This window comes from Thermothelomyces heterothallicus (assembly GCF_042370625.1).
Source record: "Thermothelomyces heterothallicus CBS 202.75 unplaced genomic scaffold P884_scaffold_7, whole genome shotgun sequence".
Taxonomy (NCBI): Eukaryota; Fungi; Ascomycota; class Sordariomycetes; order Sordariales; family Chaetomiaceae; genus Thermothelomyces; species Thermothelomyces heterothallicus.
This window is the reverse complement of record NW_027192568.1, coordinates 257,910-285,058: the sequence shown is the minus strand read 5'-3', so window position 1 is coordinate 285,058 and position 27,149 is coordinate 257,910. Positions and strand designations below refer to the sequence as shown.

General features: G+C 56.4%; 10 protein-coding genes across 10 annotated transcripts in view; 8 read left to right on the top strand and 2 right to left on the bottom strand.

Moving 5' to 3' along the window:
• Positions 1-608: 608 nt before the first annotated feature.
• P884DRAFT_283979 (uncharacterized protein) lies at positions 609-2,130 on the top strand. Its single transcript, XM_069443693.1, has 4 exons — positions 609-695; positions 838-856; positions 953-1,268; positions 1,330-2,130. Exons 1-4 carry the CDS (start codon positions 655-657, stop codon positions 1,791-1,793), a joined length of 840 nt encoding a protein of 279 aa, XP_069298744.1. The 5' UTR covers positions 609-654; the 3' UTR covers positions 1,794-2,130.
• Positions 2,131-4,446: 2,316 nt separating this feature from the next.
• Positions 4,447-5,972, top strand: P884DRAFT_196867 (uncharacterized protein; the record flags this gene model as incomplete). Its single annotated transcript, XM_069438021.1, has 4 exons — positions 4,447-4,560; positions 4,674-4,994; positions 5,055-5,501; positions 5,550-5,972. The coding sequence occupies 4 exons, from the start codon at positions 4,447-4,449 to the stop codon at positions 5,970-5,972; spliced, it is 1,305 nt and encodes a 434-aa protein (XP_069298743.1).
• Positions 5,973-7,855: 1,883 nt separating this feature from the next.
• P884DRAFT_257737 (uncharacterized protein) lies at positions 7,856-9,251 on the top strand. Its single transcript, XM_069441176.1, has 4 exons — positions 7,856-7,935; positions 8,087-8,132; positions 8,322-8,362; positions 8,445-9,251. The coding sequence occupies exons 2-4, from the start codon at positions 8,110-8,112 to the stop codon at positions 9,083-9,085; spliced, it is 705 nt and encodes a 234-aa protein (XP_069298742.1). The 5' UTR covers positions 7,856-7,935; positions 8,087-8,109; the 3' UTR covers positions 9,086-9,251.
• Positions 9,252-11,066: 1,815 nt separating this feature from the next.
• On the top strand, positions 11,067-11,856 carry P884DRAFT_276473 (uncharacterized protein; the record flags this gene model as incomplete). The annotated part of the gene is made up of 3 exons (XM_069442960.1): positions 11,067-11,117; positions 11,174-11,634; positions 11,694-11,856. The coding sequence occupies 3 exons, from the start codon at positions 11,067-11,069 to the stop codon at positions 11,854-11,856; spliced, it is 675 nt and encodes a 224-aa protein (XP_069298741.1).
• Positions 11,857-13,007: 1,151 nt separating this feature from the next.
• On the top strand, positions 13,008-14,137 carry P884DRAFT_197456 (Rad51-domain-containing protein; the record flags this gene model as incomplete). The annotated part of the gene is made up of 2 exons (XM_069438061.1): positions 13,008-13,100; positions 13,178-14,137. The coding sequence occupies 2 exons, from the start codon at positions 13,008-13,010 to the stop codon at positions 14,135-14,137; spliced, it is 1,053 nt and encodes a 350-aa protein (XP_069298740.1).
• A 588-nt stretch (positions 14,138-14,725) lies between these two features.
• On the top strand, positions 14,726-18,519 carry P884DRAFT_268562 (nucleoporin Nup120/160-domain-containing protein; the record flags this gene model as incomplete). The annotated part of the gene is made up of 2 exons (XM_069442208.1): positions 14,726-15,356; positions 15,422-18,519. 2 exons carry the CDS (start codon positions 14,726-14,728, stop codon positions 18,517-18,519), a joined length of 3,729 nt encoding a protein of 1,242 aa, XP_069298739.1.
• A 191-nt stretch (positions 18,520-18,710) lies between these two features.
• On the bottom strand, positions 18,711-20,261 carry P884DRAFT_240439 (vacuolar protein sorting-associated protein 26-domain-containing protein). The gene is made up of 4 exons (XM_069440178.1): positions 19,851-20,261; positions 19,314-19,786; positions 19,098-19,239; positions 18,711-19,026 (listed from the first exon to the last, which is right to left on the bottom strand). Exons 1-4 carry the CDS (start codon positions 20,068-20,070, stop codon positions 18,890-18,892), a joined length of 972 nt encoding a protein of 323 aa, XP_069298738.1. The 5' UTR covers positions 20,071-20,261; the 3' UTR covers positions 18,711-18,889.
• A 1,006-nt stretch (positions 20,262-21,267) lies between these two features.
• On the top strand, positions 21,268-22,750 carry P884DRAFT_220857 (60S ribosomal uL6 domain-containing protein). Its single transcript, XM_069439474.1, has 4 exons — positions 21,268-21,454; positions 21,573-21,876; positions 21,999-22,176; positions 22,257-22,750. The coding sequence occupies exons 1-4, from the start codon at positions 21,307-21,309 to the stop codon at positions 22,305-22,307; spliced, it is 681 nt and encodes a 226-aa protein (XP_069298737.1). The 5' UTR covers positions 21,268-21,306; the 3' UTR covers positions 22,308-22,750.
• A 451-nt stretch (positions 22,751-23,201) lies between these two features.
• P884DRAFT_268559 (uncharacterized protein) lies at positions 23,202-24,483 on the bottom strand (the record flags this gene model as incomplete). The annotated part of the gene is made up of 2 exons (XM_069442207.1): positions 23,202-23,344; positions 23,421-24,483. The coding sequence occupies 2 exons, from the start codon at positions 24,481-24,483 to the stop codon at positions 23,202-23,204; spliced, it is 1,206 nt and encodes a 401-aa protein (XP_069298736.1).
• A 1,563-nt stretch (positions 24,484-26,046) lies between these two features.
• The window catches only part of P884DRAFT_240434 (armadillo-type protein), a 2,166-nt gene continuing 1,063 nt past the window's right edge, over positions 26,047-27,149 (top strand). The window contains exons 1-2 of the mRNA XM_069440177.1: positions 26,047-26,503; positions 26,584-27,112. Coding sequence (XP_069298735.1) covers positions 26,209-26,503; positions 26,584-27,112 — 824 coding nt within the window. The 5' untranslated portion in view covers positions 26,047-26,208. The remainder of the gene's footprint in view (positions 26,504-26,583; positions 27,113-27,149) is intronic.

Here is a 27,149-nt window from a genome sequence, read left to right as displayed (position 1 = left end):
TTTAGCAGAAGCTCGACTCGGGAATGCATCACCTGCGCGCGATGGAATGTTTCGTTTCACCACCTTTCTTTTACGTTCTATCGTAAATCATGTTTTGTGAGGTCATGCAATCTCGTGTTGTCCGAGCCCATACCGCGCGGTATTCGCTCGCCCCAGGCGCCCCCCTACCGCCTGATGTGGGCGTCACTGAGGGGTTTGTTACACGGGCACTGAACATACTAGGCCCTCCTGGCTCAATACCCCGCAGAACGCCAATAAGGGGCACGTTGGTGGAATGCGAAACGAATTTGTATAAATGCAGCACTTCGGAGTAGATATTCGATTTTGTGTCTGTTTCTCGGCCCATACAATACGGATTACCTCCATACGCATCCGAATCCCGCGTATCCTTCTCCACCTTGGCCGTTGCCAAGCTAGGTGTTGTAACGGCGCTCTGCGGCGAAGCTTGCGGCTGAGTCGACCGGCCCAGTTGGGTTGGAGCCGCAAAAGGTAACAGTTTCCCGCAGCAACTGAATTACTCAACTCTCCAGGTTACCCTGTTTCGGTTGGCCGCGTCCAACTCTACACGCGTTCACAACACCAGACCTGACAGAGCCAGGAGATTGGCCAGTGACGACCCCGTGCTCAGTCACAACAGCTTGCGCACGCACGAAGATGGCTTACAACCGACCATATAACCCAGACGAGCTGCCCAGGTAAGTAGATACGCGATGCACCGTGACGCGCTGTTGTAGACGGGGTCCCGCGAACGCTGGGGGAGCCCCGCCATCGCGATTGCCCGTTCACTGCCCACCCCGCGCGACCGACTCGGGAAATCCGTCTAACGGTCTCCCCCAGGTTCGCAGAACCAGAACAGGTGAGTTTCCGATAGTTTCTGCATCTTGCTGCTGCTTCGGGGTTCTTTGTCGGCGATGCGGGAGCTAACCGACGCACCTCTTCCTGCGCTGTCCAGAGAGGAAGTACCAAGTCCCCAGTTTCGGCGCCGCCTCCGTCTTCACGATACGAGACTAAGCCCCCTCCGCCGCGCCCTATCGAGAGTAGAGGTTCCGGAGACCCGTACGGATCGCATCACCAGGGGCATCTATCGCCTAGACAGCAGGCACCGCCCGACCGTTACGGCATGAGTCCACCTCCGACTTCCGGTGTCGGCCGACCCGTACATCACAATCTCCCGCCGGCCAACTCGAAACCGCCCTCGAGCCCTACGCCGCGCGATAGCTCAGCGGACCCGACACTGCTCCCGCTCTTCCGGGCTGTAGACAAAGATGGTGAGTCGTGGGGAGGAGGCGAGGTCGCCACCGGGCCGCTGCTCACATCCCCTTGTCCCAGGCACCGGCCAGCTTTCGGAGCGTGAGCTCTCAGCTGCCCTTGTCAACGGCGACTGGACGGCCTTCGACCCGCAGACGGTACGCATGATGATACGCATGTTCGACAGCGACCGCAGCGGCACCATCGGCTTCGAGGAATTCTGCGGCTTGTGGTCATTTTTGGCCTCATGGCGCTCGCTCTTTGACCGCTTCGACACGGACCGGTCGGGCAACATCAGCTTGGACGAGTTCAGCCGCGCCCTCGTCGCATTTCGCTACCGCCTGAGCGACCGCTTCGTCGAGACCCTCTTCCGTACCTACGACAAACGCAACGAGGGCGTCATGAGCTTCGACCTGTTCGTACAGGCCTGCATCAGCCTCAAGCGCATGACCGACGTGTTCAAGCGGTACGACGATGACCGGGATGGGTACATCACGCTGAGCTTTGAGGACTTCTTGACCGAGATTCTGCGCCAGCTGAGATAAAGCGGTTGTCTTGAACCCCCGTGTTGCATACGGATCTAACTGGCCATCTTTTTTCTTTTTCCCAGCCACAGACTGCTTGGTACTTCATCTCAGTTCAAGGTGCTTGCTCTGGATTGTTTTCGCAAGGATGGATGTGTCGATGTCGATGTCATCTCGTTCTATATTCCCGCTTCCTAGTCAACCGGGCTTTCTAGTCAACCGGGCTCTCGGAACAGGGCCAAATGAGATCCGATAAATGGTCCTACATAAAGTTAGGTGGTTAATCACGTACAGACAGACAATGACAAAGTTGATACCCCCAAGCTGCCTCAACCGCTCTCTCACTCACCCAATTCTCATGCGTTCTCTCGCTCTTGGGTTGGACTTGGCCCTTTTCTCGAAAAGACATCCGAAGCTTGGCAATCTGCTGTAACTAGTTAGCATTCACTGGCAGCAGTTTACGGCACCTCGTTCCGTGCGTGCGACAGAAACAATGGGCTTTAGCTGTGCCAACCCTCACAACAATAGGCTCCTAATTACCGTTTGGAAGCTGTGAATGATTGGCCCCCGTTTCAGGCGATGTACAATTACAGGAAAGGAATTTTTTCCAAGTGGCAAGCTTTGTAGTGGGCAAAGCTACAACTAGTGGACAGTGTCACACCCTTAGGCCAGTCTATTCTATTTCACGGTTCGCCGTCAGGAACAAGTGGCCCTGACTTAAGCAAGCTATTGGATCCAGGGAAGCTTCTTTTGAAGACATGCTGTCCTATCCGGACTCGAGGTTCCGCATGTGATGCGAGGTAAAAAGCCGCTAACGGACTGTAAGTCCCTTGCCCCGCCATTGCGGCATGGAACCCGCGAGCGTAGGTCCGTACATAGTGCACCGTACCCCACAGACCCACTTAGCCTGATCTGCCCTACCGCTTCCCTGGTAATCCAAGAGGAATGCTTCGTACTTCCGTAAACTTGCACGAGCTGGAAATCTGCCGAGTCCACTACACTCTACGTAAGTAGTGCAGATGATGACAGATTTCCGTGGTAAGTGCATAAATTTGAGAAAACTACTATGCCCCTCTATGGTTTCCTCCACTCTCAGTACCACTGTAGCCAGCCCAAACGGCGCTGATTGAACGGACTGGGCGACCCGAGTGGCAAGCAAAGCTTTGCCGGCTGCTGAGTTGGGAAAGCTCCGGATCCCAGCTCCCAAGTCCCATCAGCAGCTCTGAGCCAATCATGAGACAGTGTTTCTGGGGCAGCATGAGCAGCCCCCCACTTCGTGGGCCGGGTTGCCCGCTTTCCGCGCCCTTGACCGAGTCAAGAACACAATCGGTGTCATTCGCATGCCTCGCTCGCCATGACATTCTACCCCAGTTGCCCGACTACAAATAACCATTCACCAGACCATTCAGGCAGTGGCATACCACCGCTTGAGCAGGGGGGGGGGGGGGGGGTTGGTTGGTGTGTGGGTGAGCGGGAAGCCCATTATCAAAGAGCAGCGCTCCGGCAGTTTGACCTGGGATTGGGGGGTGGGGTGGTGGAGGAAGAGGCTAGTGAGACTTAAACTGGGGCTTCGCGTGCGACCTCTTTTTGCCGCGGCCATCTTATGATCCTACGTACGGATTACTTGAGTACTTTATCAAGTACACTAAATGTCCCCGAGCACAGCTCAAGGACGCAAAGATGCACAGCAATCCTGAAATTGTCCCTCATTCTGGCACGAGGCCTGAACCAAGAACTCCCCAAGCCATGCAGCCAGTTGTTGTGTCGCTTCTTCCATGCCGAGACCGATTCTATCTGGGCTCAGAATGCTCCTGGCTAACGCTTCGGCGGTTTTGAGAAAAGACTGGGTGCGCACAGTGCGAGTCTAACCAGTGTTCGACAGTGCCATGTCCCTTGATTGGCATCTACAACACCAATGCCAGGTTGCGGTGCTCGAGACAAAGGAACCTCCCCAAGGCCAAGGTTGGGGCTCATGACTGATTCAACAATCTGGAACCCCCAAGACAGCTGCATATGCACCTAGCGTCTTTCGAAGACCTGTGCCTTGTGACAAGTGATGGCAGAGACCAAGAACTACTAAATGCCTAGTTAGTAGGCATCTTCGAACGAAACAAAGAGATTTGCCTGGCCACAGCATTGTGCATTGTCCGGAGTCGATGTAATCGCCACCTGTACGAGGACAAGTACGTATACTTATATGTACTTCGTACAATTTGCTTGTTTGGGTCGAGCCGCCAAGTTCACAGGCCCGGGACCATGCCTGCCTCCGGTCCCCGCACCCTCCCCGCTCTCCTATTCGAGCTGCCCAGGTCCAGCCATTGTCCAGCTCTCGCCTGAAGGTCATTCATCGCCACCACCTACCCTCCTTATTCTTCGAAACACCGCCTGTTACATCTGCCAGAGGAGCTTGGAGCTCTTTCCCATGACTGCGTTCCCTGACCGCGCATTTTTCAAGCTTGCTGCCACCAACCGTCAAATGTGACACAGCTTTGGCATCGCAGACCAATTCTGCATCAATTGATACTCCCTCTTATCCCACCCGGTATCTGATAAGATATAGCAGCTGTCTATCGTCAACTTCCGTCACTCAGCACCACCCTCCCTCTCCCCCCCCCCCTCCTTCGACTACTTTACCGTCACTTGGCGGGGCCTCAAATCTTTGTAGACGTGCAAGATGCCCCCTAGGTCGTCTCTCACGTCTTCATTCTCAATCACCGATGCGAATAACGAGGTTGTCTGCCCGCTGCGCAATCAGGATGGCTCCAGCTGCCGGAAGCGCTGTATCGGGGTAAGTAGTCACCAGGCGGTTCTCTTCATGTCGCCACTCGGACCTCTCTCTAAGCGACTTGGAATGAGTCCTCTGGAAAATGCATGCTTGTGACTGACGCAGCAGGACTTTAGGAGAAGCGTTACCGCTCGATGCAGGAACATATCCGTCGAGCGCACCCGGAGCACTACATCGCCAAGCTCCCCGCGACCGAGGAGAGCTTCCTGCTCATGATCAGCACCTCTCCGAGCGATCGACCCCAACCCCCCCCAACCTCAGCACCGGCCCATCATCAGACCAAACCGCCATCGCACAGCTTTCGAAGAGACGAATCCAATGGCTCCAATACGCCACGGAGGTACGACGATTATTCCGGGGGCGCCATGCTCCCCGCCGCCGCGGCGCTCGCTCAGCTACATAACCATAAGAGTGATTCAGGGTGGGATTCGGATGTGGTGAGTGAACCGTATCATCCCAACGAAAATATTCGTACGAGTGCTGACTCCCGGCGCTAGGAATGGCACTCGGACACGGAAGGGGTTAGGCGGCCCAGGTCATCAGTCGAGTTGCCGCCAATACATCTAGCAACGGCGGACATCATCACCAGTGCGCCCCTCCCCGGTCTCGATTCCGGCAGGCAGCGCGATCTGCTGCCTTCCATCATGGCCCATTCCCCTCCTGGCCGCTCATCCACGCTCCCTCCGCTTCACAGGCCTCTGGGCCTCACCCGGCCGCGGAAGCAGTCCATCTCCAAGAGAGCACACCATAGGAGGAGGTCTAAAGGAGGACCGGACTGGCTCCGTCGGATCCAGAATGACGGTAATTCTGACCTGCTAAAACCCGGAGGCCTAGACAGAAAGGCCCTCTCTGCTGAACCGGCGACAGAGTATGGTAAGCGCTGGGAGGATTTGATCGACGCAGCGGCTTCGGCAACGGAAGACATAGATGAGGACAGAACTCCAGTGAGTCTCAAGTTCCCTTCGATGGTCGACCCGCGCCTGACAAGTCAGATGCCTCGATCGCCTGTGTCCATCCAGAGGTCGTCCCTGCCGCCCTTCACCCAACACGCTGTTTCAAATTACCAAGCATCCCCTCTCCAACGAGCCCTCACCCCTCCGACATACATTCCCGAAGCTCCCGAACCGTTCCCGTCGGTCGAGAGCGGCGAAAGCGGAGACACGTTCCATATCGACTCGCGGGGGTTAACGTCTGATTCGTCCCCGAGCTACTCGTCCCAAAACACGCAGATCTACTGCGCCGCCTGCCAAGGCATCTCGCTACTGAGGGAGTCATACGCCTGCACCGAGTGCATTTGCGGCCTCTGCCAGGCTTGTGTTGATGTTCTGATGGGCGAGCAAGGCGCGCGCAGAAAGTGCCCACGGTGCGCCACGATCGGGGGCCGCTTCAAGCCATTTCAGCTCGACATTCGGTAGTCACCGGTCACCTCTTTCACTAACTGGACTCTTGAACAAGATTCTACCCCCTTCACCGTTTTACTCCTCAATTTTTTTCTTATCCCCCACCTATTTTTTTCCTCCTATGCCTCTCTTAGCATGAGTATGGCGTCATGGTATTTATCGACCTTTTTCAGATTAGCAGCATAGCTCTGGAGGCCACAACGGAACTCTGACGACCTCGGCGCTTGGCTCGGCGTTTATCACGCTTGTTTCCCCTGCGGGTGGAGGGGATGAGTTGATCACAACACACTCACGGAACGACCTGTGTCCCTCGTCGTCAAAGGGAAATAACAAGTTTAGGACGTTGTTTCGCGCTTACACTCAACTCATGATACCTCACGGCATTTCCTACCTCTCATTGCTGAGGGGGGCCTTTTTGCATTGGTGGGCAGGGGGCTTATATGGCGTTTACGTTTTGCTACAAGGGAGAGATCAATGGCAGGCCTTACGCCCGCGCTGCCTTTGAGCCTACTCCTGGTTGGCGAGAAACGACGGTTTTTGCTTACTTTTTTATCATCCTTAAGACATGTAGCACGTGCTGCGAGGACCTAGTACAGAAGCAGGGCCGCTTCCCAGATATGTCGTCAGCGGTTCGATGGCTGTTGGCGCGCTCCGGCCGCACCACACGCTCCCTTGCGGATTTTATGTTGCCATAGTTGCGAGACTGCTTTCTGCTTAACTTAGACATGTTAGGTATACAGTATAGGCTGATAGCTAGATCTTAGCCCTCGGGAGGTATACATTATGCAGAATTCTCTCTCTCCGCACCTGATCAATCCCCGAAACTCACTAGCCCTCTGCCCTCGTCCAGTGGTCTTCGCACCGGATTTGATCACAGTGGGCTCCCGGCTGGGCATTACCATTGTGTACAGATGGTAATGGTTACCTGACCGATGGCAGAGGATATTGTTTGGAGACCGGCTGAGCTCTGAGACTGGACTGTGTAGGAGGCGCTTGCCACAGAGGTCTGACTGCGGCGGTTGATGAGTTAGGAGAGGAGAGAGCTGCGAGCCTCAATCACAGGAGCTAATTACGTATCCGTGTCTGGTGCTTCTGATTGTCTGTTCGATGGGTCGTCATCTGTCTTCGCCGTGCCAGCCAGACTGTAGCCGGAAGAGGGCACGCGCCCCGCCTCAGGGGCGTAGCAGAGACTCCGTTATGCAGATGCGAGGCAAAGCTGCCCTTGAGTGAGGGGCATGGTTTCCTCTTCTCGTGCGCGACCAGGGCTTTGCCTTTTGATGTATCTGTGCCCGCGCGCCCCGGCGGCTGCGGATGGATAATTATGTCCACCTCTCTAAAGAAGGCCTTTTGCTGGCCGGCATTCCAAGGGGTAGTTGTGAGAAGTTGGTGATAATTATCAGCACAGTGGTTGTGGCCTACCGTTGGCGAAGGACGAGTTGCCGCCGTCGGATTATGAGGGCATCCTCAGCTTTGGCAGGGTTTTTTTTTTTTTTTTTTTTTTTTTTTTTTTTTTTTTTTTTCATTATTTATTGGAGGGGTTAGGGGCAGATGCCTGATGCAACCCGGAAGCGAACCACTCACATTAACACATTAACATGAGTGATCTGGAGAGCTTTCTGCCTTCGATCGCCTCCCCAAGACACGTATACCGCTTCTGTGAGTCACCTTCAATCAGGCTTGAGCTCTCCAACACGCGAATGCGATTGACGCCCCGTTTCAGGCTCCTGCTCGCCTCCACGCTGAAAAAGGCGGATGATCCCAGGCACGCGCCGCACAGATGCGCGGTTCTAGGTCTTTGTGCATGACCAACAGCGAAATCTGAGGTGCAGAACGCGGGCTTGCCTGGCCGCAACCGATTTGAATAGCATCTTGTTTGAGTTTCCAAGTCGAGAAGGATCAACTGGAGTCACCAAGGAAAGAAGCCCAACCGCGCTTTCCACTTTGTCCCTCCTCCACTTCGACTTTCTAATTACTCAACGTAAGTTCAGATGATTACTCCGTCTCGACTCTTGCTTCACCCGCCTTGGCCGAGATTAACGTTGGGACCGCGGTCCATTTACCCCATCAATTCAATTCAAAAGAGCCTTCAACCCAACCCCAGGTGAGCTCACGGACGTCCATTCTTCCAGATCCGGCATAGCAATTCGCCATCATGGGCACCCGGCATCTTATCTGGTAAGTCTTTCGTTCCCTTCGCCCCGTGCGCATGCAGTATGTTTTCCGTTGCCCTTTGCACTTAAAGGTCTCAGTCCAACCAGGCACCATGTATCTAATACCCGGGAGGGGGGAGTTGGAAAGAGGGAACCAGACGAGGAAGAAAGAAGGGACGGTGAGAGACTGCTCGAAACGGCTAACCACCTGCAGCGTTTTTTGGAAGGGGAAATGGGTCCTCGCCCAGTACGGTCGTACGTGAGATGCCAGCTCTTTGTTGCCCGCTACGGCTTAAGCGCCTGCAAAGAAACATGGTCATCTAACAATGAAGGGCAGAGTTTGACGGCTACCCAGAGGGCCAGGGAGTCAAGATTTTCAATTTCCTGTCATATGCCCGCAACATCGACAATCTCAAAGCCGGCCTGGACCATTACATCTATGAGCCGACCAAGGAGGAGCTTGATGCCATATGGGCAGAGTGCGATGCCTGGGACGAGAATCGGTTGGCCCAGGGTCTTCCGTACCAACACAACATGTTTGGCATCAATCAGCTTTACCCCAGCCTGGCTCGGGAGACCTCGGCCGGGATTCTTGGTATCATCGCCCGGGCGAGCCAGACCGGCAGCGAGGATGGCACGGAGGGCAGCGCAGGGATGAGACCGAAGAAGGTTCCTGTGTCGCTGGCACTCGAGTTCGCCAACGAAACCCTGTTTTGCGAGTGGGCCTATGTTATTGACCTTGACAAGGAGATCTTGGAGGTTTACGGCGGAGGCGAGCACAAGCACGATGGCCACAGATTCAAAGATGTCGGCAGCGAGGATGCGCCTGTGCCTGCCTTCATCTGCTCATTCAGCTTCTCCGAGCTTTACTTGATGAGGAGTGCCGAGGAGTTCCTGGACAAGGTCAAGGAGGCTATCGACGAGCAGTCCGGGGCCGACGAACCAAGCGATGTCATTGATGGACAAGGTAATCATTGAGGAGGATATTGACCGACAGGCCAACAACCCAGAGAGCAGGGCAGAGAGGCAGCCCTAAATCAGTATGGAGCTTAGTATGGAGGCGTATGGGCACTGAGAAATGATTGTTTTTTTTCCTGCAAGCTATCTGAATGTGAGCATCGGACCAATATGTTGTTCTTGCGTGGTATCAAGTGACGGCTACTTCGTGGTAATCCTGTATTATCTCCTTTTCTCCCTTTCTCTTGTCCTGTTTTTTCATCCTTCTTTCTTTATTCTGTCTTTTGTTTCTTTCTGAAAGCAGGTGACACTTTGTGCGCACCGCGTAATGTAGGGAGTTGTGACATGGACCGAGGGTACTTACTCCGTATTGTTTTTTTTTTTTTTTGTGTTTTATGACATAATTTACACTTCGGGTCGCCATTGATACGCTTCTTCCGTACCTAGTAACTTATTAGTAGGTACGTCCGTATATCATGCATACAGCTCCAATGAGCTGGGCCATACCAAGGAGCTAGCTCCTCTTGGCAAAGAAGAAGCTCTCTTGTCCCACCTTGGCAGGTGGTTCTTGGTCACCTTTTCACCTCACGGCGGCAAGGTCAACTGGAGCCGCAATACAAGAAGGCTCGAAATTGCCGAGCCGCGCCGAGAGCGATCCAGAAGCTTGATGGTGTGGGCAATTTGGATGAATGCCGAAAACCACTCGGGATCCAATCGGATGACGAGCTCGCAAATCATTGGAGAAACGACACCAAGACCAGTCGGACCGCGAATCCTTACTGCACCTTCTTCTTCCTGACGACCTGAGCAGGGCGCGGGCTGGAACGGCTGCCTTTTGGGTCGTCTTGCTTCCGCTTGCAACCACAACCCGCAGAAGCTGGGTGCCGACCGGAGCAACCGTGGCCTTCGGTCCACGAACCAGGTTTGCCCGACGAACGAGGGAGCCTAATGCAATCTCGACAACCTTGACCCGTTTGTTTACCGCAGTCACTAGCCCCCAATTTAGCCTGCCGAGCCCGTTTCGATCCGCTACAAGGAACGCCCCGCCGGTCTTCGGCCGTCGGGAGGAGTAAATGGAACACACTTCTCTCGCGAGCACAGAGACGGCAGCCGGGTCCGCCATGTAGCAGCGCAGATGGCGTAGCGCAGCAAAGCGGGTTAGCCCACGGCCAGATGAAACCCCGACTCGTCAGCTCCCAGGGGCGGGGGGTGGGAAGAGGGAGCTGCTGTGCATTCTGTCGCGCTCTCGGACTGCCGCGATTTGTTGGGTTGTGCCACCAACCACGTCCACCCTGGTCCTGTGTGTCGATGCCGGTATCCGTGAGACGGGCTTCAGGCTGCGTACAAAACCTCAACCGGGTCTGTTCCGACCGCCAGCCTACCGGGTCGTTGCAAGGTTGGCTTCTGTTCGGAACGACCAGAAACACAGCCCACGCTCAGTTGTCTTCGTTCGCTCGCTTTGCTCAGCTTCTGTGATGCACGGCAGGCAGACGACGGTAATTGCTTGGTCCCTACTTTCCCTGGGCCAGCGTCGCGGTGACGGCTCATATCCAACCTCTCACAAACCTGGCCTATTTCGGAGTGCACCTCGCGGGTCTCTCACGGAATCGCTCGTTTGCTAATGCAGCAGTTATCCAGACCAAGCCCAGGCAAGAGTAGGCACTCTCTGGAGACGAGAATACTTCACGAAGCTGCTGTCACTCGTTACACACACTCTCGTATCCGCCAGGGAGATCCAGATCCATTCCAAGAGACCGGGTACTCGGTCTTGCCACTCGTTTGGCGAGTTACACATCGGTCGAGTGAATTTGCTGAGGTGGGCGATCTTGGGGATTCCTTATAGGGACCGGACGAAGACATCTCGTGGTCAATCGACAGTCGGCTGCTTGAGCTGCAGCGGCAGCAGCGTTTGCACCACCTCCAGGTTTCGCAGAAGAAAAGCTGATCTAGCTCCTCTTTGATCGGAATGCTCGCTAAGCTGACAACAAAGTCGCTTGACACCATGACTGGCTATTTCTTCACGTCATGGGAGCTCTGGGAGGAGATGACCTTCGTATGCCGCACCTAGCCAACCTTCTGGGAGTCAAGCTAGAGCTCTAACCCAGCTAGGTCCTCGCCATGGGGATTGTGTCCGTCTTTTGCGCAGGTCTAGTCAAGCTTTGGTGGAACAACCGTTTGATGAAGAAAGAGGAACGGCTCGACGCGGAGAAGCGGGCCCGGGTCGAGGAAATGCGCAAGTCGGGGATTCCAATCAAGCGTGCCAATCCGGTTCCCTTTGGCGTTAGGGCAATTCAAAGCGGTGTCGAGGTCGAAGGGATCTGGATATCCCGGTCGGCATCGCTGAACGAGCTGGGAGAGAAGCTAGCTTCCTCGACCACACTAGCTGGCGGCAGAGACTCGGACTCGCAGAAAAAGGGGAAAATCTCCTCGGAGGATGAGAAGCCGGTCCGGGTGACCACAACAGCAAACCTCGGCTCCAAGCAAAGCCAATCGACCGGTTCCGTCTTGCAAGAGCTCACCGGCGCCGAATCGATGGACAGCTCGAGCTCGGCCGCGCCGCCGGTCTCGCAGTTCGCGCACATCAGACAAATGACGCACTCTTCCCGCTCCCCGGGAACGCTAAACGAAGATGCTCTGCGCCGACTCGAGGGCCGATCCCCCTCACCAATCCGGACCTACGAGACCTTTATACCAAGCACTACTACCAAAACCTCCTCTCCACACCCGCCCAACCACCCGCGCCGCCCCAGCGAGCGGAGCTCGGCGGCATCTTCCTTGGCGGACTCGGTTGATTCGCAAGCCCGCTCAGCCAGAAGCACCAGCGGCCGGAGCTACGCCTCGTCGCACAGCGCCCACGTGTACGTGGCAGCGACGGCTCAGAACCCACACGCCCCAGGGCTGCGGCCATGGTCTGACAAGGAATGGCGTCGTCCGTCCAACGAGGCGCCGCCGTCTGCCCCGACGTCGAGCGGGTTTTCGGCCTTTTCACCAAAACCAAAGCGACAACACCAACGCCATCAGCAGCAAGGCGAGACGACAGGCGCAAGGTCGAAGTCCGGGTCCGGGCCGAGCCACGAGATGATGGCGATACCCAAACCGACGCTTAGGCCGGGCGAACTGCACTATAACAGAGCCTCGAGGAGGAATAATGGGGCGTAATGAGGTCCGTCTCCGGCGAGTAGTTCTGGTTGGGGTAAAAGGGGTGGGGGGTGGTGCCGTCGTCGGCGAAGGCGTTAGGAGAGAGCTATCCTGAGAGCGATGAACTAGTGCGGATTACAGCCGTTAGGCGAACAGGTTGCAGCAGTTCGGAGCCGTCTGCTCTCATGAAAGGAGCGGGGAAGGTAATTCATGGGGGTTGAGGTCGTTTGCTCTTGTGGCGATGTTTACGATGGAAAATATGGTGGACGCATCATTTCTTAGGAAAGATAATATGCATACTGGCGTTGGTTGAGGCGCGGGTTGGTTCAGATTTATGATAGTTTGTGCGGCGTTGGCGCGGGGGGGGGGGGGGCATGAGATGATGCATTTTTGAACCACAAGTAGTAGAGCCGCATCTGTTGCTTTCTTACCTAGCACATGCTCACTCACCAATATCGAACCAAGCCTATGACTCCGGCGCGCGTCATAGCAGCCTCAGATTCGACTGCTTGTTGTCGTATTTGGTATTAACAAATACTCCGTGATGCAGGTGGCTTCCCGATTTACGGATTATAAAAACTGTTTTGGTCGAGATGGTCTGGGCCGAAGGGGAGTGGGACCGCGTTGTTGGTTTTCCCTAAGTGGTCACGGGGTTGCGCGTCGAACTCCAGACCCACCAAACGCGTTGGTGCCTGGCTGATTTGCCTCTGTAAACAGCCCCAGGCGCGACCCTCCCGAAACTTGCGGCCTTTTCTTCGCCGTCAATCTTTCCACACGCGACACACAGCGAAGCTGCACTGCGAGGATGTCTGGACGTGAAGAGTACGATGACTCGGCCAATGCCGAGGAGATGGGTCAGACTGGGCCAGGCGCGCCTACCCCTCTTTCGGCGCTGGAGGTGAGCCTTGATATGCTCCACGCCAACTGGCGTGTTCCAGGAGTCGGCCAAAAAGCCACTGACCTTCTGATATTTAGGGGGTCGCCGGGCTTACCAAGCGTGACATCCAAGCAATTGTCGAGGCGGGCTACAATACGGTCGAGTCGGTCGCCTACACACCACAGCGGATGCTGGAGCAGATCAAGGGTATCTCGGCGCAGAAGGCAGCCAAGCTCCTCGCCGAGGCTTCCAAGCTTGTTCCGATGGGCTTTACCACGGCAACAGAGATGCATCTGCGACGCAGCGAGCTGATCTCCATTACCACGGGTTCAAAGCAGCTGGACACGCTACTCGCCGGCGGCATTGAGACGGGTAGCGTGACCGAGATCTTTGGCGAGTTTCGGACAGGAAAGTCGCAAATTTGTCACACTCTCGCTGTAACATGTCAATTGCCATTCGATATGGGTGGCGGCGAGGGGAAGTGTCTTTACATCGACACAGAGGGCACTTTCCGCCCCGTTCGGCTCCTCGCCGTTGCCAATCGCTACGGGCTCTCCGGCGAAGAGGTCCTGGACAATGTTGCCTATGCACGCGCTTACAACTCGGATCATCAGTTGCAGCTGCTGAACCAGGCAGCGGCTATGATGTGCGAGACCCGCTTCAGCCTGCTCATCGTTGATTCTGCCACCTCGCTCTACAGAACAGACTTCCTTGGCCGTGGCGAGCTGAGCTCGAGGCAAACGCACCTTGCCAAGTTCCTGCGGACTCTGCAGCGACTTGCCGACGAATTCGGCATCGCCGTCGTCATCACCAACCAGGTGGTATCCCAGGTCGACGGCGGCCCTTCTGCCATGTTCAATCCCGACCCCAAGAAGCCGATCGGTGGCAACATCATCGCACACGCCAGCACGACGAGAATCAGCCTGAAAAAGGGCCGGGGTGAAACGAGAATTGCAAAGATTTACGATAGCCCGTGCTTGCCAGAGGGCGATTGCCTGTTCGCCATCAACGAGGATGGCATTGGCGACCCGAATCCGAAAGATTTGGAGAAGGAGTAGAGGATGAGCTGACTTGAGGCTGCAGCTGTCCTCGTCTCCGGAGCTTGAAAATGTTTGCTTGACATGACTGTTTCATGATGCATGGCAGGTGGTTATGGAGCAACCGCGATACAGCATAGGAGGTTCTGTTGGTCTTCGGAGTTAGCTAGGTTATGAGTAATGGGCTGGAGTTAGATGGTAGCTGTTTGTTTGTGGCATACTCAATTCATGTCCAGGTCGCTTGGTTCTTCTCTTGGGATTGGAGCGTGATGGCGTGCCAGGAAGCAGAAGCCAAAGAGCGCCGAGACCCACTTTGACTGCTGCAGCTTTGTGCTTTGCCCGACTTACCGTCGTTACAGTTACATACTTGTACGGGGTAACGTTAGCGTAATCCGTACTTGTAAATCCGTATAGTACGGATTACATATTACAACCTCGAGCGAGCACAAGCAAGGGTGCTGTGAGATCAAAGCTCCCCACCAAGGTGCCCTGCAAAGGCGGCCAGAATTCTGCCATTTGCAGCTTCAGACCGCGTCTGCAACTCGATCAAGCCGCGACGACAGCGCCAGCCCCGTCAATAGTCCCCCAAGAACGGCACACGGGGCTAAGATGGCATCAAGAGACTTTGAGACACTCTACAAGGAGACGCGACTCAATCTCGAACCCGCGTCGCCATGGCTGACGATCCAGGTCCGTGTCGCACCACAGAACGCCTATGGCCGATCGAGCTCAAATCGGGGCGGCGCCTCGGCCGACGACGAGAAGGGATACCGATCGAGAAGTTTGGCGACAGCGTCTTCCATCTACTACCGGAAACACGGTCACTCTCCACGATCCTTCTTGTGGCGAGTCCTGGAAAACGGGACCGTCCTCAGCCTTCGCGTGGCCGACGTTCGCAAACAAGAGAAGGAGGCGGATGCGCCGTTGATTTTAAATCTCAGATTTCCGGTCGCGATTAGGACACCATGCATTGGCTTTGGAGATTACCCAGACAACGATTCGCTCTGCGTCTATGTCATCGATCACTCCAAGCAGCTGTGGTCGCTCACACTGCGACCGGATCACTTCCGGAAAAGGATCGCGACCGACGGGGGGCTGGGCGATGCTTGCAAGTCGTACTCACCGCCAGGATTTGGGTTCAAGCACCCGCATAGATTGGCAGTCGTCAACCCGGATCAGTTGATAGTTACCATGCATGATGGTGGCATCCTGAGACTCGACAGGAACAGATCCTCCGACAGTGAGTCCCCGATCTCTTTCCTAGCTTTGTTACGGCCAGCCTGCAAGACACTGACCCGTCTTCAGTAGCAACCGGAGGCACATGGAGAGAAACTATCTACAATGTCGCGGGATGGGGCCAGAGTCTCCGGGGATTGGTCCCTTTCCAACGAAACCCGACGGTCAGATACGACAAGATCAACATGGAGTTGACGGCCGCCGCTTCTACAGCAGTTACGGAAATGGGCCACTCCGAGACTGCGTTCCTATTCACCATATGTCTCGATCACCGGATGAGAGTATGGGATGTGGGTACAGGCCAGATCCTGTACACCGGCGACATCTTGAATGCGATGCGCGACCCACAAGACGTGGGAAAGTGGACCGTTGATCCATCACAGGGCAATTTGATCCGGATAATGGAGAACGGCCGCGGCCAATGCTTGGTGGTAACATACTCACCCGTCGGGGCCGGCGAATTCAAGTTCTGGAAGGTAAAGGCGAACGACCAGGGGTCGCTTCACGTGGCGGATTGCTTTCCGGACGCTCATTTGATCCCGCCGAGCCCGTCATCTCTGGATGTGTGGATCCTCGCGGATTTCGCGGTGACCCAGCAGCCGGAAGGACCAGAGCTGTGGACGATGTGGAAGAACAACACCAGCTACCGCGTGTACAGGCTGCAGGTGCGGCCCGAGGACGGGACGAACCCTTTTGATGATGGTTGGAAGGCGGTCCACGTTGAGAACACGGTACCGGCGGTGCGCGCGTCTGGGCCTTGGAACCCGACAGACTCGGCTGAGAAATGGCTTGATCTTATCTTCTTCCCCGGCCGCTTCTCCAAGTCGACGCTCGAAACGGCGCTGGCGATGTACGAGAAAGGGCTGGGAACCTACAAGGAGACGGGCTCGAAAACGGGCAGAAGTCTTGCAGAATCCATATGCTCCGTGCTGGGGTCCACCACGACACTGGACCGGAGCGCAACAGGGGTTGCGGATTACGATCAATTCAGGAACACGAGCGAGACGCAGTGGATGCGCTTCTGGCGCCTCCTGCTCGAGCTCGATAAACAACGGGGCGAGGCGCTTTCGTTGGTTTTCGACCCCGTGGATGGTATGATCTGGGTGGCCTGCGCCGACCTGGTTGCTGCCGTGAGGCAGTGCAGTGACCTGGACCGCGTTTACCACAACCTTCACTCCCTCGAGAAAAAGAACGAAGACGTTGCCGCCCTGATATCTGCCGGTCTGACTTTCGTCGACAGTTTCTCGGACAGCATGTACCAGCTGAGCAGGTCTGCCCTGAGAGCCGAGCTCTACGACAATCCGACCCTCTCCGATGGCGAGCGCATGCAGCTCTTCTTGGACCGCGCCGGGTTCTGGCCTTCGGTTACGGACGAAGACTGTGCCCAAGTTATGGACACTCTTGGCCAAAACTACCAAATGGTGACGGCGCGGCTCTACGAGGATCTGTTTGACCTCATTACTGCCACAAGCGAGGCGAACTCACAGGAGCTCCGGGAGCCGTTCACGGGCTTTGGGCGCAAACTCGTTGTCCGTGCTGTGCAGGAGACCATCGAGCTTCATTGGCAGATCCTCTTCAGCCAGCTCATTCTCCTCGTGCACATGGAGTTCGACATCGAGAGCGAGGACGCGTCCCCTCTTCACTCGCGGTTTGAGGTCGGCTTAGTCTACCGTCGCCTCATTGAGGCGCTCCGAAGACTCGAGCACTTGAGATGGATGGCAAAGACGGAGCTCAGCTTTTCAGCACCAAAGTCGGGAGCCTCGGGCTCCTCTTCGCCCGTGTTAACCAAGCGCGGCCAAGACGAGAACAATACCAAGACGGCTCTGGAGGGGCTGACTGGGCATCTCTTCGGGCTCCCGGAGAGCAACAACGTGCCGCTCCTTTCCAGCATCACAGACCTCGTCCTGGACCTCTGCGCTCCCAGTAGCACAACTGTCATTCACACATGGCTGCTTCAGTGCTCTCTCTTAAAGCACGACCGCCCGGACCTCGCGCTGGAGCTGCACCCCTTTGCCGACCAAGATGCCTTTTCCACCTACGTTCAAGGCCGCGTATTCCTCGCGCTCAGGGATTACGACACGGCTTCCCTCTACTTCAAGAAGGCGGCCATCGGCCTGAGCATTCCGACCAAACACTTTGACAGACACAGCGCAGGACTTCTGGATGATACCGAATGGAATCTCCTGCACAGTGGTCTTCCAAATTACTACTTGCACATCGTCAGCCTCTACGACCGACAAAAGGCTTACTCCCACGTCATAGAGTTCGCCCGCCTCGCGTTGCAGTTTGTTCAACAAGGTGGCAGCAGCACCAATCACGAAACCGCAGGCCTCAGGACCGAAATGCTCAGTCGCCTCTTCACCGCGGCCACTTCCATATCGCACTTTGAAGAAGCTCACTCGGCGCTTCTTTCCATGGACGACGAGGCCATGCAGAAATCCTACTTGCGCCGGCTCGTCGAGAAAATGTGCGAGACGGGCCAGAGTTCCGAGCTGATCACGCTGCCCTTCTCCGGTCTGCAGACCAAGGTTGACGATATTCTCGTCGAAAAGTGCCGAGCCACGCGCGACGTGCTCAACGGCGTGCCGTACCACCAGATCCTCTACGCCTGGCGCATCAACCACAACGACTACCGCGGGGGTGCCGCTATCCTCCTCGACCGGCTGCAAAAGTTGCGCCGTGCTGGCGAGGGAGACAAAGTCATCACCAACGAGCACGGAAACGAGGACGCGCTGGACACGCAAGTCACGAGGCAGTACCTGCTGCTAATCAACGCGCTGAGCTGTGTCCCGCCACAGGAGGCGTACATCCTGGAAGATGTACTCCCCGGCGACGGCCGAGGAGGCGATGATGCCGACGGCGATCGAAACGGCGGCAAGGCAGGGGATGATTTGGAGGCAGACATAGATGAGCTCGAGAAGAAGCTCGACGTGGAAGGGGGCGCGGACGCGGCCAAGGGTGACGAGATGGCGGCCGAGGAAGATGCGGCGCTGATCGAGAAGATGAAGAGGTTCTCGACGCGGAATGGGCAGAATCTGCCGGCCAGGCGGTTGCTCATGCTTGCGGACCTGCGGAAGCAGTACCAACAGGAGCTGGACAGGATCGTGGCAATCCAGAACAACCAGTTCGGATTCGGCGCGGAGGACGATCTTATGGACCTGGCCTGAAGGATTGGCTTGTGACAGCAACGGAGAGAGTAGGGAAGATGGTGGAAGGTGAAGGGAATGGGTACGATTCTGTAATGATATTAGTGAAGGGGCTCGGCGTCCCGCAAACAAGATGGGTATATCCTGATAATGCTTGGTGCGGTGAAGATGAACTGGGTAGGTTTCACGTAGAGAATATCTCGGGAATGGAGGGGATAAGTGAGGGTGACCATCTCTGAAAGATTAGAAAGGAAACGCGGTCTCTTGGATGTCCGAATCGATTAACGCCATGCCCATGCTGCAAAATTACCCATTCTTCCCGCTCGCATACAACCCGCAAACAACCAACCGCAACGTTACTATGCCCCCATGTTCGGCTTTCAGGTAAACATCATGCCGGAAGTGCCCTAACCTCTTTCCCCTGTTCTACAGGCGGATTCGGCAACGCTGCTTGTTCCTGACCGTTGGACACTTCGGGTGCCTGCCGATAAAGAATAATTTCTGACTGTTTGAAGTACCTTCTCGCGTCTGGTGAATGGCATTAGCCATGGGAATCGCAAGTGAGGGGGGAACATGCGGGGGATTAACCGTGGACGTACCTTCATCAATCAGCACCAGGCTCAGGTAGTATCTTGTAGAGAACTTCTTATTGACGTCCCGGAAGGTTGGGGTGAGATCAAAGCCGCCCAGGAACAGCCGGATGGGGATGGTCTCTCCACGTGATGGCGAGCCATCCATGATCTGTCGACTCGCTGTCAGCCCACTGGCCCCCTTCCCCGAGATGAATAACACGTCCAAGCAAAAAGGAGACAAACCTCAAACCGCACTAGCGTCTCGCTTTCGTTGTATTGATTCGGCGCTGCGCCCGTGGTCTCGCGGCGGATGATGCTGAGCTCCATATGCTTGATCTTGAGGCGCACGAGAAGGAAGTAGATGCGGCCGACAATAACGTCCTTGAGATGGTACTTGCTCTTGCTGTACTCGAACTCGATATGAAGGCAGTCCTCAATGCCGACATCCATCTTGATGCTGCTGTTCAACTCGGGCGGCATGCGGTAGTTGTAGACCCAGATGTCTTTCTCGCGGATCACGTCGGCCATGCGGCGGGACACAGTGACGCGCACAAAGTAGCGCAGCTTGACGTTGATGCCATTGTACGACTCGTACTGCTTCTCGACGTTTTTGAAGTTGAAGTCGAAGGTTTGCGGGTGCTGCAGCTCGCCCGGCGCGGCGAGCTCTTGGTTGAGGGAGAGGAACTCGTAGTGGTTGCCCCGGTCGAAGAACATTTCTATCCGCCGTTGGCAGCGTCAGCTAGATAAAATACGAGCTCCCCAGGGAGCAGGAGCGCGCACCTATTGTGCCAATGAATTGCACCTTGATGCCCGTGTGCTCTAACCGCTTGCCGTCCTTCGGCCTCACCGTCACGGCACCCTTGACCGACTCGCCGTCCATGTATAGCGGAGCCTTCTCTCTCCGGTTCTTGTCGAGCTTGACATCGACCATTGACCGCTCGTCGGCATCGTCCAGGACGATGTCGATGTCGACCGGGGTCGCGAAGAAGTACGACATCATGAGCCTAGGTTGGAGAGGGCTTCTAAACGCGATGCGCCGGGGCCGGAATCACATGCGCCAAAGGCAAATAACTCGTCGAGGTTGCGGTCCTGGTGAGCGAGAGCCGCGGTTCGCCAGGCGAACGCAATTGCGTGTAAGTAGCTAGTGCTTTGCGGTACGTTCCGGTTTCGCGACGTGGGGAGTTTGGCTCGTTGCGGTATGAACCACTTCGCTACTGGCTTGGACCTTACTTGTACTGTATTGTACGGATTACATACAATACACTCCACAGCGAACCTAGACGTTGAGAAGCTGCGGCTGCGCAATCAGAGAGTGGGCCAGCGCCTTGGCACCTCGCGGGGTGGGGTCCGGTCCGTTGGATGGCCGTGGCTGCGTCACCTCATTTGGACAAGTCCCGAACATACCTACAGTTACGGATCCGAGCGGCCGGTTTTCTTTCTGCTCCGGCACGGTATGTCCGATCATGGTTATTGCCCGGGCGCCCAATACCTCGATTACGTTCTCAAGACGGGATGCAAATGAATGCTAGTTCTAGACCGACCTCGGATTGCCAACATCTGTTGACCTTGGCGAACCGTCACTCAAGGCCGGCCAAGGGGGCTCTCGAATGGCCAACTCTTGAATGCGACATTCACATCACCGCGGACGATAAGGAGCACAATGTCGTACGGTCAATGACTGTTTTGGGACGGTTTTTACTCTGCTGCTCGTAAGCAGGAGGGTCCCTAAGGTATTTGGACTTTGGAAGGGACCCAATCCTTCCTGCCAAACCGGACGCAGCAGGACTGGTTTGACAGTTTTCGTCAGAACCATCGCCCTACATGCGTGGCAGGTTCTGTCTTCGCGCTGCCAAAAAGTACAGTTTGTGGCCGGATTGTCCTGTTGTCATCGAGTGCTGAGCTTTTTGGAACTTGTCAAGATCGAATTCTTTTTTTTTTTATGTTCACTGAAGTTGGAGCAACGTATCCGCAAGTATACAGCAGTTACGGAGTAGGTGACTTTGCGAAGCACAGACCGGGCCGGCTCCGCTTTGCTCCAGCCTCCAAAGTTTTGGCCAATCGCAGTGGCTCTCCTCCTCTGCCCTAACAGAGTTTCGAAGCCGACCGGCGCACAACTCGAATTAATCCGGGGCCGCAAAATCGACGTTTTTTCACGGGCTTGCATACAACCCCTTCGCCCACCTCGACGACGAAGCAACACCTCACCCCTCCTCACGTCCAGGTCCAAAACGCAAAGATGCGCTACATCCACAGTGAGGAGACCCTCGAGGTCCCCGAGAACGGTACGTTTGCCAATCCCAGCCCGGTGCCCCGTCCGAAGAAGACAATGGAGCGAAAGAGTTCGACCGGCGTGATTCGCGATCGACGAGACCGACACCGACAAAGTCAGCCGAGGAGGATGCGGATACGTTTTGGGGTGGTTTTTTCGGAGAGAAACACGCGTGGCATTGTCGTCGGGGAACTGCGGAACCGCGAGTAGCTGACTTAGCGTTCGACTTACAGTCAAGGTCTCGATCAAGTCGAGGCTGGTCACGGTCGAGGGCCCGCGCGGCAAGCTCACCAAGGACCTGAGCCACATTGCCGTTAACTTCTCGGTCGTCAAGAAGAACGTTATCGGGATCGAGATCCACCACGGTTCCCGCAAGAACGTTGCCGCCCTCCGCACCGTCCGCACCATCATCAACAACCTCATCATCGGCGTGACCAAGGGCTTCAAGTACAAGATGCGTTACGTCTACGCCCACTTCCCCATCAACGTCAACGTTGAGAAGAACAAGGAGACGGGCAACTGGGAGGTCGAGATCCGGTACGTGGGCAGTCAGCGAGTCTCTTGGGAGGAAGGACCGTTCGGAGGCAGAGGGCTTCAGGGCGGGCCGGACCGTGTGGGATCTCAGAATCGGAACGAGACTGACTTTGTACGTGCTCCAGGAACTTCATCGGCGAGAAGATTGTCCGGAGGGTTGTCATGCGGCCCGGTGTGGAGGTCGAGATCTCGAAGGCCCAGAAGGATGAGCTGATCCTCACCGGTAACTCGCTTGAGGATGTCTCGCAGAGCGCCGCCGACATTCAGCAGATTTGCAAGGTGCGGAACAAGGATATCCGGAAGGTTCGTACGACGCAATGCAGGCCAACACAGCGTGGTTTTGAAGCCGGCTTCAGACGTATCTGGGCTAACACGCGGCACAGTTCTTGGACGGTCTCTACGTCTCGGAGAAGGGCAACGTGGTTGAGGAGTGATGGACATGCGGCCATGGGTTTCTTTGTGCTTTATGGGTCTAAACCGGAGTGGCAAGGGGTCAACTGGCATTTGCATGTTTTGTAGCGCAAAAAAAGTCGCTACTGCAAAATGGGCAACCTTCTGAACCACAGGTGTTGGGTGCATACCGGCATCCCTTCTTCTCAGAGAACACCTTCGCTCTATCGAGCCAATGATCACAACAATCCGGTCCACAAGGTTCACAGGCTCGTTCCCAACCGATGGTACAGATTTTTTTTTCTTTGGGCGGAAGCGAACTCGGAAAACGCGTCGATACCTCGAAACTCCAAGCCAAAAAAGATTCAATTGCAACACCAGGGCGCTAAGGACAGTTTGAGAACCCGGTGACGGCGTTTGACGAAAGGGATGACCGATACCGTGGAAGCACACTCTGGTTTCTCATTCCTGCATGGTCATCATCTTCACTCTGTCATTCATTTCTCATCTGTCTTCTGCTGTCAACAATAAAAATATGCCTCCCGCGTCTGCGATGTAAATGCTCATCAACGAACAGCCCTCGTTTCGTCGCAGATCTCATCTCATATGCCTGGTCATCTCTTCATTTCCTCCATCATTTGCTTCATCATCATTGATACCCCCCGTTACCGTCGCTCACTCCAGCTCGTGAGCCCGAGTACGGATTATTCCATCCCATCAATCTCTTGTCTGCCGTGTAAAAAAAGACAACTCCATAGAACGCCACACGTATGCGGTGGTGAAAAAACGGAGTAACTCCGAAGATATATACTGGAAAGGGGTGGGAAAGTATGTATGTACCTTCGTCGCGACGTCTTGAAAGAATTACAGTCGCTGGGTGAATGGCTGTTCTCATCTTTGGTTTCGTGGTCGCGTCCACCAATCCGATCAATCAATCATCATGGTCTGGGGGACCGTTGCGACCTTGTTGATGGCGGTCTCGACCTCGACACGCGGGTGTGGGTGTGGGTCGTCCGCGTCACTCTGCTTGGGGTCCTGCTATGTCTCGTGTGGCGGGTTCGCCTGTCGCTGCTTCTCGAGCCTGTCGGGGGTGCATTAGCCAGGACTGTCTTGGACTTATTATAAAGGTCGGAAGGACAGGTCGGAGGTTTGCTTACTCGGACTGGTAACGGTGTACGACTCGGACCAGTAGCTGCTGCTAACGTCGCTCCTGATCCTGGTTCCGCTCCTGGTCCTGCTCCTGCTGCGCACCTCTTCCTTCTTCTTCTCCCTCCTCAGGCCCAGCAGCAGCGCCAGCATGCCGAGGAAGGCACCCAGGCCCAGCAAGCCCTTGCCCTTGCTCTTCTCCTTCCGCGCAGCCGCCGAGCTGGGGCGACCGCCGAACCACGAGCCGTGGCTCTCTCGGTGCGCGTACGAGCCGCGCCGTTGGTAGCGCTCCTCTTCGGAGGTCTCGTCCTTCTTGCCGAGGCCGAAGATGGCGAGTAGGCCGTGCCACAATCCGCGGGCCACGCAGCACGCGCAGAGGAGCAAGAGCAGGGCGACGCCGGCGATCGTGCCGACGACGATGCCGGCGATGGCGCCGCCGCTGAGCCCGCCGTCAGAGCCTCCCGGGCTCACCGCGCCCGTCGTGGTCGAAGCGCCCGTATTAGTCGCTGTTGTCGCCGTCGCGGTCCGGGTACCGCTCGTCACCCGGTATGGCGCGCTGAATCCGGTCGTGAGGGTCTCATCTCCGCTAGTCACGGTGGTCGGTTCCGGCTCGGGGGCGGGCCCGGCGCCGGGGTTGGCCACGCAGTGGTCCTCGCTCGCGCAGTACTGCCAGCTCGCGCAGCAGATCTTGCCGCAGGCGATCCAGCCCGACCCTTCGGGGGGCACGCACGTCTCGGAGCCGGGCGGGGCGGTCGTGGCCGGGATCCAAGAATCGTAAGTGCTTGTGAATGTCTGGGTCAGGGTCCACGTCGTCGTGAACCGAGCCCAGCCACCACCCGCCGTTGACGAACAGCCGGCATATCCGCCGTATGTGTAGCACTCGGTTCCCTCCTCGCAGCAAAACATGTTGTTGTAACCGCAGTACTGATGGCACTCGCGGGGCATGAGGTAGCCATAGCCGGCCGCATGCAAGTCGTCTCGAGGGTAGGGGTGGGCGACCGCATCTCGCGCCAAGCTCGCGAACAGGAGCCATAGCGCGGACTTGGTGCCCAGCTTCGATATTTGGGGCTCCATGTCGGCGCGAGAGCTGGGAAGGTATTTGCCCGGAGCCGGAGCCGGCGGTGACCAAACTCCCGAGACGGAACCTTGGGGGGGGGGGGGGGGAAGGGTCCCGGAGCAGGTGGAACGGTTGTCGGCCAGCAGAGAGTGCTGTTAGGGCGGCTGCAGATAATGTCGGCGCAAGTATAATACTGTTCAAGTCGCTTCGGCTAGCACCTGGGGATCCCAGCTCGACACTCAGCACTCGGTCCAACCCGTCGGAAGGGTTCGTCGGTCGGGTTCCAGGATAATGTTGTCTGCTGATGCCGCAAAGCACGAGCCTGGCGGCGGGGTCGAAGGTGCGTCGCCAAATGCGAAACAAAAGTTGAGGTTCTCAACGTAGAAAGGGTAAGAAAAAAAACATAACGTTCCAGGCCCGGGAAAAGAATTACCAGGGAAAGGTAAAACAGGGAGGGTTTCTGCACGGCGGGATTTATTGCAGCCAAGGTTTGGTCAATGGCTGGGACGCCGAAGCAGGCCCGCGTGGTCGGGTGCGGTGGTGTTCCCAACCTCCTCCAAAAATTGTCGTGACTTGATGCGCCCAGCCTCTCGGATTTTCAAAACGCGCTTTCCTCTCTGGGTGGTCCACGACATCCCCAGTCACAACCAAAGTACGGATTAAGGACCCCTGTTTGCCTCGGCTTTTAAGGGCTCGATTGGCGACCGATTTCCTACCCGGCAAATCCAGAGAGGACCCTTCCTCTTGTTCCCGGCGCTGCGTTCCCGCATCATTCTGCTGCTGTTGACCGACTTGGCCCCTGGCGGCCACGGAGGGCGCAGCTAGAGTGACGCATGGCAGAGAGGATGGGGTACCGTCTGAGTTGGCAAGCTGCAGGCGCTCTGTTGCTCCGGGACGGCTGACTGGCCCGATTCGTTCCCGTTGTTCGTCAACGATCCGTCCGTACGGACTTACACTCGAAGGGCTGGCCGCCCTTTCACAGCTTCCCCAGCTGCTCTGTGCCCCGCCATTGCTGAGAGACCCTTGGACGGCTTGTCGGCTGCATCTAACGTTAATCGCCACCATCCCTGCTGCTACCCCTGCCGCCAGCCAAGCCAATGCTCCCCTTGTTCGCGTGGGAGCTCGCCGTCTTGGCAAGCCCTCGTCAACACGAGTCTCCAAAGCGTCATTGTGCGGGAGACAGGAAGGACGCCCGAAAAAACTGATGATTGATGATGGAACATTCGATGGTCATCGACGCACAGCGCGCCTAGTGTAGCTTCGATGGAACTATGTCGTTTTGAAACGGCCCAAACTTCCGAAGCCCATCGTCGAGTCCTGCGGCTCGGCAATCTGAAGACAGTACGAAGCCTAAGGAGTAAAATCGTGTTCTGCGGTGTGTTGTTGGCTGCACAGCGTAGCAGATCAGCTCAGGTAACTACTCGACTGTACATACGCCGTGGTGTGTACGCACGGAGGAGGTCGCGGGTGTGACCATAACGGATCGCGAGAGCGTGTAATTTATAGTTGCGGATTCGTTGCGGCACTTGTTGGGTTTGTTTCTTTGGGGATTAACTAACTGACTAGTTTCAGCGGGAGAGAAGCCTGCCCACAGTGCGCAGCAGTTAGTTACGTAACCGGGGTTGGCCGCCTTGCTCGGCCCAAGCCACCCCTGCGAGGCTCCAACATCCAACCGGCGACCAAGCGACTTTGGAGCTTCTGTTCAAGCCCTCAACGACCGACAGCAGAAACCTGCCTGCACCATGTTCCTGGACCCTCCGACATATTTGGCGTCGCTGCAAGGCAACATCCGCCAGCGGCCAATTCCTTGGGAAGGCGCCGTGCGCGCAGGCACCTTGACCGAGGACCAACTCGCCCGCATCCGCGCCGTCGACAAGGTCAAGCGAGACGTGCGCAAGCAGATTGTCGAGGACGACCTGGACGGTTATCGCATCCTGTTTGTCGGCGAACCGGGAACGAAGAGCGTTCTCGAGTCTGCCTCGAAGCGCCAGGATGTGGTGCAGTACATCCTCGTCCTGCTAGGCGACCTGCTCGAGAGTGCGTTTGTCTGTCCTGCTCGGTCTTGAGTCTTGACCCCTACCGGGCCAAAAAGCGACTGACTTGGTGGTTCGAAAAAGGCGTACCAGCGCTCGCCAAGGCTATCATCCGGGCCGGCGACCCCTACCGATACTTCCTCCCCCTACTAGCGCGCTCCTCCAACCCCGACGATCCGATCCCCCTTCTTACTTCGACGGTACTCGTCAGTCTCATGGCTGGATCCAGAGACGAATCGGCCACCGCGATTGATAACGCCCTTCCCGTCATATTCAGCTACTTGTCATCCCTGACCAAGAACTCGGATGCCGGGCTCCAAGACATTGGCGTGCAGGAGTACTCGTCCCTCCTGTACGGGGCAGCGCCGAGGCGGCAGTTTTGGAAGCAGAGGAGCGAAACGGTCGCCCCGCTAGTTGAGATTCTCCGAGCGGCGGCTGGCGTCGGTAACAAGGACGCCTCCGCCAGCCTCTGGAGCGGCACGGCGGGGTCGGCTGGCAGCAGCCTTGGGGGCTCCCTCGGGGGCGGTGTTGGCCTCCAGCTCCTATACAGGGTGCTGCTGGTCATGTGGCAGCTGAGCTTCGAGTCTGCCTCTATCGGTGATGATCTTAACGAGTAAGTTGGCCTCCCTCCTTCTCTCTCTCCACCCCTC